The 12,145-nt window shown below is 37.8% G+C and overlaps 1 protein-coding gene across 3 annotated transcripts in view; it reads right to left on the reverse strand.

Moving 5' to 3' along the window:
- FRS2 (fibroblast growth factor receptor substrate 2) overlaps positions 1 to 12,145 on the reverse strand; it is a 53,003-nt gene that overhangs the window by 9,033 nt on the left and 31,825 nt on the right. For all 3 annotated transcript variants that reach the window (XM_027655150.1, XM_027655131.1, XM_027655140.1), the window contains exons 2-6: positions 10,662 to 10,767; positions 7,174 to 7,265; positions 5,235 to 5,421; positions 2,102 to 2,260; positions 1,060 to 1,223 (exon numbers count right to left, since the gene is read on the reverse strand). In XM_027655150.1, the coding sequence (XP_027510951.1) occupies positions 1,060 to 1,223; positions 2,102 to 2,260; positions 5,235 to 5,421; positions 7,174 to 7,239 (576 nt within the window). In that variant the 5' untranslated portion in view covers positions 7,240 to 7,265; positions 10,662 to 10,767. The remainder of the gene's footprint in view (positions 1 to 1,059; positions 1,224 to 2,101; positions 2,261 to 5,234; positions 5,422 to 7,173; positions 7,266 to 10,661; positions 10,768 to 12,145) is intronic.

A 12,145-nucleotide genomic window follows, 5' to 3' on the forward strand; every position in this document is an offset into this window, starting at 1 on the left:
ACAGACCACCACCAACAGGCTAGACACCAAATGACTGGTGCCTGGTATAGACCACCACCAACAGGCTAGACACCAACTGACTTGAAGAGGAGCCTTGCAGCAAAGCTGGGGGTCCAGGTGACTCAAATGTGAGTCAGCAGCATGCTCTGGCAGCAATGAAAAACCAAACCTGCACCGGTTTGTGTTAGCAGTAGCACAGCCAGTAGGTTAAGGAACATGATTATTACCATCAACTCAGTTCTTGTGAGACTGAATCTGAGCTCCTCAGTACAAGACAGACATCACCATACCGGAGAAAGGCTAGTGGAGGGCTGGAGCATGTGACATACAAGGAGAAACTGAGAGCACCATCTTTGTTCCATCTTAATGGAAAGGCCAGGGAACCACCTAACAGCTGTTTTCAACTACCTAACATATAAAGAAGACAGAGCCAGACCCTTTTAGGAGATATTCAGCAAAAGGCTAAGGGGCAGTGGACAACAGCTGTAACAAGAAAAAAATCTGATTACATATTAGGAAGAAATGTTTTTACAACAAAGGTGGTGAAACACTGGAACACATGGCTCAGGTTCTATGGAATCCCCTTGTTTGCAGTATTAAAAACATGACCAGGACAAAGCTCTGTGCAGCTGTCTCTGACTTAAAAATTTGATCTGGAGGACTAGAGGTCCCTTATAACCTAAAATATTCCATGATTTCTATTTGCCAAACAGAAGACTTACACATAAAGCAGCTTTTTGACGAGGATCTCTCATTATAATGTACAATTACTTGTGTTTAAAAATAATTACTGAAATTTTTGAAAATAGTATAATGCAAATACATACTTTCTATATTTTATTTGTATATAAATACGAAGCTATCCTACAAAGTATCATTTTAAAGAGGCAAAATATAATAAAAATTATATAATAAACACTTTTCTGAGGTAGTTAAAATACGTTAGAAATACATTACACCTGATACTGAAAAACACAAGTGAAAGCCTACAGAAAAATCATTATAAAAATCTGAAGTAATGTGGAACCTAAGTTGCATGAGGGGAAAAAAACCACTCACTTGCTCTTCTGCTACAAGTAAAGGATGTGTTGATTCTTCACCGACAGAGGGGAGGCGTGCACTTCCCACAGAAGGATGTCTGCTGGAAGGATGTGATGAAGCATCTCCAAAAGATGGGTATCTGGGATAGCCATTAGGTAAACTTTGTGCATTGAACCCAGGAGCTGATTCAATTAGAAAACAAGCAAAACCATATTAAAATAGAACATTTTACTGTATATTAGTAAGATGCTTTATATATTCATTTTCAATTTTCAAAAGGGAAATTAAAATATGTAAAACAGTATTAAATATTCACAAGGCTCAATTTTGCTTGGAGGAAGGAAACAGACAGCAGAGAATAGCATCTCAATATTTACTGGGAAACATGTCTGAAGCAACTATGAAACCTGGGTGTTACACACTGCAGTCCTCCCACTAAGCTCCCTATCCAACTTTCTATCATTAACGTGTCTCCCTGACAAACAGAGACTTATTTACCTAAGCTTCCATTCCTCTAAAATCATCAACAACCTGGAATTCCTAGTTTCAAATATCAAGCCATCTGGGTGAGATTACCTAAAATCTTCTGGTATTTCTGAAAGCACTCCAGTCTGCCCGTCCTCCTACTTCGAGCAAAAGAAAAAGATTCCAAAGCCACTGTACATGTGGTTTTACCAGTACTTTTTTTCCCCTAATAAAAAGGTTGGAACATTGCCCAACATTAACATTTCTCAGAAATGCTACAGGTAAAACATGTTGATATATTATAAAGCAATTCAATAGGTGTATTTGTAAGTGTTCTCATGCAACAACTACGTTCCCAAAACTTATTTCATAGAGGTGAAGAATTTTACTTTGGCAGTTCTGCTTCCAAGACTTAGGGTTCTCAGAAGAGAATCCTCAGCAAGTACCTCAATAGACCACATTACTGGTAGTTAGTCTCAGCTTTAAATTAGCTTTCTTTTTAATTATTTAAAGATTAAATGCAAATCAAATGCTATTTTCAGCTAAGTACCGCATTGCATTCAGGTATGTCATCTGACAGTAGAACCATACTTACTGGTAGGTGTTCGAGGGGTTCTTGGAACTTCCAATTCAGTTTGATGATTATTCCTTTCTACTACTGGTTCTTCTACCACATTTATGCTATTATTCTGCATTATCTCTTGTAACATGTTAAATAGCTCTTCTGCCCGGGCACATTTAAAGGCAAAGATTCCTACAGGTACACACACACAAAAAAATTAAAAATCCTTTAACTAAGAAACATGCCTTACAATATATATAACTTTCAAGAAATAGAACTGGAATCCACATAAAGAATACCTGTTAAAGAAGCAAAAATGTTATGAAATTTTTATTGTACCAAAACACACAAAGTTACTGTGAGAACCTTTAAAGTGGTTATCTCATAGAAGAATAAGATTCCCATGCACCAAAAGTGCATGGGAACAGAAAACTGATTCAGTTAAGAGCAAAACTAAGTTTTGAGTGGTAAATGGGGGGGGAAACACCACAAGGTTCTTTCTTTTAAGCTCATAAAAAAGATACCTACTAAATAAATACAATTTTTAAAAATCTTTAAATGAAACTACAGTGGTGCTACAAGGTCATATTTCCTAAGTTGGATTTCTATTAAATTACCATAAAAAGATACCTGCATAACAAAAAAGGATTTAAACACTGAGTAAAAGCTTAGTTTCTTTAAGAGGATTAAAATGAAAAGCTAGTAAGACAAACTGTGTGAAACAGACAGTAACAAACTAATTGCTTTAGGCTAATAGACACAGAACACAAAGTTAGCAGCAATACTGACTATGTTGCGTGTGTATTGTGCCACTTTGCCTTTGAACAGCAGGGAGCGTCCCAACTTACCCTCACCAGCAAAGTCGCAGCTTTGGATTATTCTTCCATTGAAAGCATGAAGTTAAAGTTGACATGCTTGTTAAACGTGGGTGCAGGTGCTCATTTTTCAAAGTGAGTATTACAATCTTAAAACACTCTTTACTAAAAACTACCTATCTATATAGCTACTCTGACTGGAAATGCAGTTATGTGAATATGCTGGCAATTACTATCATCATGTATTTATTTAGGGACGCAGAACTGTGACAGATCAGAACTACAAGAAATGCTCCACATGGCAGAGGTTCACAAAAACCCAGCTGAGAATATACCAAGCGGGCTAGGAGCAATGACACTCAATAATTAATATTGAGCTGGTGCACTGAATAAGCTTCATGCTTGTAACACTGCAGCTACAGAGCTTCTACTACTATATTTCCCTGACCCATGATCCAGCTCAAGTACAATAGTCCATGTTTAATATTTTGTGTATTTCTGAAAATTCACACTTGATACTTAAATCTTATCAGATAAAAAATAGAATTTAAAAAAATCTAGGTTCACAAGCTTGTAAGCTCCCAGTATGTTTCCAAGAAATTCAGCTGTCTTTAAATACATTCACATTAAATACAATGCGATCTGTCACGCAACATGGTGACACACCAGGTTCTCCAAGTTTTCTATCCTGAATTATCTATTAGCTGTGCTCCTAAAATATGTCTTCAAGTTTTTTAACACCTAGCACAAACTCAATATTTCACCATCAATGCACTCTGACAACTAATCAATAGACATAATTTGAGATTAAAGGGAAAACACAAACAAGAATACTGACTAATGCAAGAAGTTGCTCAGCAGTAGTCAGTGAATTCTCAAATGAAAAACTCAGTTAATACACAAAGCGAAGATGAGGTTTTGCAACTGTGCCCACAAAACCCTGTGTAGGTCTCAGGAACAATGCACCATTGCAAAAGGACAGCAAAGAACATTTTCTGCCAGATTTCTTTTTTCTCAATATTCACAGTATTTTAATATCACATAAGGAAGTCAAGAAACAAAAGAGGGAGGAAAGGGTTGCTGCTTACACAGCCTGCTTAATCTTCTCTGTTAAAAAAAGAAAGAATAAAGCAATTGGGAGGAAAGCAGAGAAGTCAATTAGACTCGGTGGAAAATTTTGCACACTTGCTAATAGACTGTGGAAAAGAACTTCAAATTAGTATTTTCAGTTAAATAGTATTAGTATCTCTTTTCAATGTTTAAAAGAAGCAATAAATTAAGCCTGCAAAATCAATTACAGTGATTATCTTCAAAACAAAGTTTATTACTTTCTGTTTAGAATTCTGAAAATTTATTTTAGCACTGTGACATTTGAAAACATCTCCATTTCTTATTAGGAGACAAACTGAGAATGTCTTCTAAAACACTTATAAAAAAGAATTTGTCTGCTTGGACAATGAAGATTTACCAGGTTTACTTATGATCAAGTTCTTTGATCTTCCTGATTTTTTTACAGTGAAATTAAAAACCAAAAACTGCAGTTTCTAAATATTGTTATTGATAAAAACCACTAGTAAATGTTAAAAATTTGTAAAAAAATTGCGACTTAATTTCACAACATATGAATACCTAAGAATTCCAACTACACACAGCTACTTCACAATAGAAAGATACAAAATGAGGCCAAGACCTCAACCAAAACATCCTCCCCAGGGACTGCTGCAGTGAAAAGAGAAAAGCCTGAATCTTCTCAGAGGCAGCCAACCTTGGCCAAGGCAGGCATGGTCTGGGAACTGGAAAGGTAACTATCTTCCAGTGAAAGCCACACAGAAAATAACTGAGCATAGCTGAAGTATACACACTTCATACCAAAACACGTAAAAATTTGAGAATTATGTAATTAATATAATTGAAAGTGGTAATTTGCTTTAGGAAGAGGATGAAACACAAGTATGTTACTGAAGATAATAATAAGTTCACATCAGCGCTCTAGTCTTTTAAAATCTAAAAATAGATAATTCTTTGAATTATGAAGAGGTTCCTCCACAGTTCCAGATTTCACTGCCTCCCCCTGAAAGTCAAGGCAATCTCTGAGGCAGGAGAGTTTCCCTGTCAAAACCACCACTTAAGCTGACCAAAAGTATTCACACATAGAAGCTTCAAGTCCTCCAGACCTACAATGCCAAAAACTATGTGCAACTCAAATCCTCATTCCTCATAAGGTAATTTTTTCCCAGAAACCACACTCACATATAAAACTACAGCCTTTATAACCCTTGCCAAAGGACCAGTAAATATCTTCCAACATCAAATAAATTTCCAAAATCTTTATGTACAAAATTTCCACATACCTTGTCCAGTTTGACACCTTCGACCACTTTCAAAAGAGAAAAGATTTGAGTCATAGCCATAGCGACGGAGACAGAGGTAGTGCCATTTTACAGAGTCCCTTTTACGGGTGTACAAAATCAATTCTGTATCTGTAAGTTCCATTATGCCAGAACCCAGTTCATTACCATCATCATCCACATTAATAACCTATAAAAAAGAAGTTTAAAAGTATTAGGTAAGTACTCTTTTGAGAAACAATACCACTTCTAATAATCTAGTTACGATCCTTGAAGTAAAAGTTTTTAAAAAAAACCAACCAAACAAAAAAAAGAACAACTCACCAAACTAGTTCCTTTGCTTCCCCAACCCAGAATTAAAATAATACTTATTTAAAAGCAATACGAATGAAACTGCCTAACATTACTGTAAAATCTGGTAAGAAATTTAAAGTAGAAGAGATTCATAAGTCAAATACTTTTTTTTAAACTGGCTTTATGTACATATTCAAGTATTTCCACATGCATAAGGTATTCCTCAGATAATGGAATCTCTCTGAGCCCCATTTCTAAAAAAAAAGTATTTGCTTTGTCATATAATCCCACTTACAGTTGGGAAAAGGAATAAAAAAGGGTAAGTGGCTCCAGGATAAAGCTTCCTTCACATACATTATAGCCTTACACTGTGCTGAAGCACCCAACAATTTTAGATATTTTGCTGCCTTTTTAAAGTCAACAAATAACTCAAATACCCTATAGTTACCTTGTGTGAAAACGTGTATAAAGCTTCAACTCTTATTCTGTTCTGCGTTTAAACTATTTTGAGGTCATCTGCATCCTTTATGGAATTTGGACAATATATATTTTTCCCTGCATGTATTTTATCTCACAATGCTGCTTTTAGTGCAATTCTTTGTTATTCATTAAAAAGCTACCAAAAATTTTCCCTATGGAATTAACGTTACTCCTTACAGAGACATTTTCAACTTGAAATCTAGTCAATTGAAAAGAATCAGGAATAGTTTCATCTGCCACTGAGGCTTATGCCAATTTTCCTCATTTTGCAAATTACATTCTTTCATCTTCTCCCTCCTGCTGCTAAATCAGCGATCCAAACAATAGAGAAATTCCACAAGGAGAAAATTAGGAACTAGTTACACAAAGTGATGTCAAACGCATAAAGAGGAAGAAAACAGACAAATATTTTATCCTTCAGCTTTCTTTACTGACAATATTAAACATTTCCCTAAGGCAACACATGAATCATTTTTCACTATGGAAGCATTACATTCCTTTGTCAACTCAAGAGTTTGGAGCACAGAAGCAAATCTGACTTGTGTGACTCTGCAAAGGTATGTTTACTTAAAGTCACTGACTTCAGCAGTTTCATGTTTAGCATGTTAAGCACATGAACAAGTGTTCACAAGCTTATAAATTCCAAAGATATATGGGACAAAAGCACATTTAGAAATAAATTTCTTCCAAATAAAGGGCAAAAGTTCTCAAAATGCTACAATCAGTAGTGACCTTCAAGTAAAATAAGCAGTCCTAAAATTTTCTATTGCTGACCCTGCATTCAGGTTCACAATCACACTTCTCTAATAGCTCTTCCCTTATGCTTACGGATACTTTCCTAACTTCTGTAACTTCCCAGAGGCAACAACACTTACTTGGCCCCTACCAACTGAAATGGAGCTGGATCAAAGCACAGGGCTTCTTCTCCTCCCTAAAGATCAAAACTGTCCTAAAAAGCCTACCCTATCTGGGCAATTCCTGTCACTACTCATAAAAGAGGATCCCTCAAAGGGGCAGGAGAAACCTGGAGCCACAGACACCTGCAACTCTGCAATGTTTCAACTATTCAGAAATCTGCACTCTGTTTTCATTTAATTTTTTTCAATCCCAGATCTACTCTGCAAGAAAGCAACAAAATAATTCACAGCATACGATGTAAGTTGTGTACCTTAAACTTGTTTCGGTGGTTATCTGGGACAGTTTCTTTATCTGGACAGCTACAACAGCTACCCATGACTTCTTTAGAAGACCATCTGATCTCTAAAGGGAAAAAAAACCCCAACCAACAAAGTCATTTAGGATAAGTAAAAATAGAGTAACATCAACAAAACAACCAAATGCAAATTACTCTCCGAAATTACAATTCTTCATGATGAATTTTGCAATCATAAGTAACAAAAAGTCAACATAGATACTACAAGTATAGTAGTTAAGTTAGATTTGGCATTAAGGAGTGGTAACACTGAGCTATTAAAGTCCTAGCAATAATTCAACCTGAGGTTACTACCAAACAGACACATCTGATCTGTCACCTTAATTCCCATGGTAGCAGCTTAGGGGAACACAAAACCCAACAACTTACCGAGTGTGATTTTCATCTCCTAAACCAGGGCCTAAATGATGACTCCCTGGCTCAGGCTGCTGAGCACAGCCCTAGTGCCGCCCCTAAAAGCCCTGGGCTGTAGGAGGTTACCAGGCACAGGCAACACAAAGAGCATACACGGCAATCCTAAAAGGCTGCCTTGGCTTTGGCAGCTCCAGGGCTGCTTTGCAAGAGAGGGTGGAGGCATTCCAGGCCTGGAGGCAGCTGTGTGCTGGCAGCCATGCAGTGAAGTTCTGTGCTTCCACTTTTGAATATTTCCCATATAGCAATGTACATCAAATTATGTAATCAAAGTCAAGGGAAGGAAAAAACTCACATTCAACACAAATATTTTAAAATTTGGGGGTGGGGGGGAATCTACTGAGTACCATTTGAATTAAATTGTTATACATTTGCTATAAAATAGTAAAATACACAACTAACACAGAACTGCATGACTAAATTAATGAAACCAAAAATAAATACTTGATTTTTTTGATATTTTCATTTAAAGGTTTTTCTATAGATGGCAAAACTTTCATAAAACAGTACGATAAAATGTTCACACAACCAAATCTCACAACTTGCTGCTTCTCCCTCTATCACCATGCAGAGAGGAGTAAGCCTTGTATTTCTAAAATACGAGGAAGTCATACAGAAGAAAACTTAACCCATTTACATCATCTTTATATTGCATAAGAACTAAAATTTTCACTAAACAAATGAAAAATGGGACAAAATCCTGGAAGAAAGCTATTAAGTCAACAAGAGATATGACATTAGGAATCAAGAAGAAAGAAGACAGAATGAGTTGATAATTTTTCCTGACTAAAGAGGGAAAAAAATCCGATGTCACCTTAAGAAAACTATGACTTATTTTCTAGGTGGACATTTGTATTAGCATGCAGCAGTAGTATCCACAAAGCATTTTAGTCTGCTGAGAAATAAGGTGCAAGGAATACAATGAAGAGCATCTAAATCTTCCCCTCCTCTTGATCAGAAAAGCCACTCACAAGAGATACTTCTACCTTAGAGACTGTATAAACCCTTATAAATCTACCCCCAACCCCTTGCAGAGGTGAAGCAAGAACTTAACAGAAAGTATAACAACATGGATTGGATTAATCCAGTCAGAAAGAGGCAGAATGTCAGACACATAATCAAAATCACGGATTCTTTAATGTCATTTCTCATCATAACACAAAAATATGCATTTATTTGACAGAACTTTTTTTCCAAATCAAGATGAAATTGGAGGGTTGCTTGGTTACTTCTGCTGTAGAGAGATGCTATGTCACATATAACAATTTATTTTTATTTGCACAGAATCGTTTAGGTTGGAAAAGACCTCTGAGATCAATCATTGAGTCCAACCTACGACCTAACATCACCTTGTCAACTAGACCATGGCATCAAGTGCCACATCCAGTCTTTTCTTAAACACTCCAGGGATGGTGACTCCACCACCTCCCTGGGCAGCCCATTCCAATGCCCAATCACCCTTTCTGTGAAGAACTTCTTCCTAATGTCCAACATAAAGCTCCCCTGGTGCAGCTTAAGACCGTGCCCTCTTGTCCCACTGCTGGTTGCCTGGGAGAAGAGACTGACCCTCACCTGGCTACAACCTCCTTTCAGGTAGCTGTAGAGAGTGATGAGGTCTCCCCTGAGCCTCCTCTTCTCCAGGTTAAACAACCCCAGCTCCCTCAACTGCTCCTCATAGGACTTGTGCTCAAGACCCTTCATCAGCCTTGTTGCCCTTCTTTGTACTCACTCCAGCACACCAACATCATTTCATGTAGTGAGGGGCCCCGAACTGGATGCAGTACTCAAGGTGCGGCCTCACCAGTAACGAATACAGGGGACAATCACTGTTCTGGTCCTGCTGGCCACACTGTTCCCGATACAGGCCAGGATGCCATTCACCTTCTTGGCCACCTGGGCACACTGCTGGCTCTTGTTTAGACAGCTGTCAATCAGAACCTTTCTGCCTGGCCACTGTCCAGCCACTCTGTCCCCAGCCTGTAGTGCTCCATGGGGTTATTGTGGCCGAAGTGTAGGATGCAGCACTTGGCCTCGTTGAACCTTATACGGTTGGATTTGACCCGTCTGTCCAGCCTGTCCAGGTCCCTCTGCAGAGCCCTCCCACCCTCCAGCAAATCAACACTACCCCCCAGCTTGGTGTCATCTGCAAATTTGCTAATGGTGGACTCAATCCCCCCATCCAAATCATCAGTAAAGATAATAGACAGGATTGGGCCCAGTGAGGAGAAGCTCTGAATGTTACTAATCAGTCTAATCACTCAGTTACAGACCACTTTTAATAATCTTCACACACACATCCTATTGTTATTTTAACTACTCATTTTGTTATTATTTCTTTCCTGTTTTATTTAGAAAGGGAGATACAGGTAGTAATAGCTAATTACTGGTTTCCTGCCCTGGCACCCACAATGCCTCACTACAGTAATGTTCAGATGTTGTTCTTGCTAGCCCACTGCCACTGCCCTATTTACTGCTATGAGGAGCAACAGGTCACAACAGCTGCAATGCAGATTAACAGTGAATATATAAATTTGCAGCAAAGCTTTTCAAACTCTGTTCTATACAACAGGTTGCAGCCTTCAGGCACAGATGCATGCACTTAGACCTTCTCAAATGTTTTGACAAAGTGTAAACAAAACTAGATAGTTGCACGATGTTTGTATGATAACTTTTTATGCATTCAGCATAAAATAACTGATCAAATCTGCTAAAGGCAGGTGTCCAAAAACTTTAAAAAAACCTTAAAAACTTAACTGCAAAACAGTTTTGGGGAAGAAAAATCACTGGACTTGCAAGAAGAAAGCTGTAGCATATGAAAATGTATGAAGTACAGCCTCAGTATCTCAAGAATGACAAAGAAAGGCTATGTAATCAATAATCATACAAGTTCGTTATTTTGTCTTAAATATATTCTAAAATTAATATTTCAGAAAACCAAGAACTGCAATGCTGCTTCAAAGGAGAGATATGAATCAAGGCTACAAGGAAGAAATTAAACAGGTAGGGAACTGGCAGAATTAAAAATCACTCACCTAGATTTGGCCATTAATATTCCCAGCCTCTGCTGCAGCATCAGGGCTTCTGTCATACTCAAAGTGTCATGCTGTCTTGCCACAGAACTAATCATTTGACCTAGAACTAGAAGAGCAAATCAATGTCATATTTTCTTGTTTTTAAGATGCTGGTTAGTAAACTAAGAAAAATACAGACTTTCATTTATTATCATTTTGTCAGTGTTATGTCAAGTGAGGTCTTCATGACTGGGAGGCATCTGAAGTGATGTTTTAGACAAGACCAATCTCTTGGAGCTTTTGTGCCTTGGAAGAAAATAATTTGGCATTCTTTTCTGCAGCACAGCCTGTCACGCTGCAGACTCCGTTCATTCTCCACTCACTGCTTACCCAGTTTAGTGTGTGGAAACGATGGATGCGAAGCTCCGTTATCCTCAGTACATGCTGAACCAAACCACAGCAGACAAACAGAACACACACAACTTACTCTGTGTAACTTCCCCTTCCTTATTCTAGCGAACTTACACAAATGCTGACTTGTATGGCTAACACATCACCCTTTCTCTGCTTCCCTTATGATTCTTGCTCCATGGCATTAACCATAAATTGCTTGCTTTTACTTCCCCTCACCCCCTGGATTATTCTCACACCAGCTATCTACTCACATTTAACACCAAAAACTCAACTGCTGCTTCCATCATGCTAACAGTTGGCAGCCTCTGTTCTCTGTTTGTAAAACTGCCAAACAAGCACTTGATGTTTCCTTTGATGCTGCTTATTAAACTCAATAGATGGGCTAATTTCTCAGAAATATGCTTTATTATTAGTCTTTCTTATCAGTTTTTCAGGATGTCTACACAAACTTCTTTGAAACCATGCAGTTTTGCTTATAAATCTTTTTTTTCCTGCAATTCTTTATATTCATCTGCTGTCCTCTGCCTTGCACCTGGATTAAAATCATCTTGGGAAACCAAAGTACTCTTCTTTTTAGCACGATATCAAGAGTAAGGTAGTTCCAAATTCATACCAGGTCCTAGGCATCATTACAACAGTTGCAAAACACTTTTACTGTGAAGGGATTGTGCAAGAGAACAGCAGAAATTCAATACTGGCAAATGCAAAATAACACACCTAGCAAAGGAGCTCTGTCTGTTAGGAAAGATCAGTCACATAGTCATGCAGTTCAATGAAAATGCTAGCTCCATAGCTATCATAAAGAAAATGAAACATAACTGTTTGGAAAGAACTAAAAGAGCCAAACCAAACCCACAATTGAATCCACAGTGCATCCCCAGACACAGTAATGTATGCAGTCGAGCCTCCCCTGTCAAAAAAGACAGAGTAAAACTAGAAATATGCCACTTCTATGGCTCAGCCTAAAAAAAACGGAGCACAGAGGTCAGAAAAAATGAGTACGGAATTATAGGTGACACAGAGAAGATAAATAAAGCACAACTATTTTCCAAATGCAAGCACTAGGGAACATCAGTTGACATTAAGGAGCA

Source organism: Corapipo altera, unplaced genomic scaffold (assembly GCF_003945725.1).
Source record: "Corapipo altera isolate COAL_440 unplaced genomic scaffold, ASM394572v1 1, whole genome shotgun sequence".
Classification (NCBI taxonomy): domain Eukaryota; kingdom Metazoa; phylum Chordata; class Aves; order Passeriformes; family Pipridae; genus Corapipo; species Corapipo altera.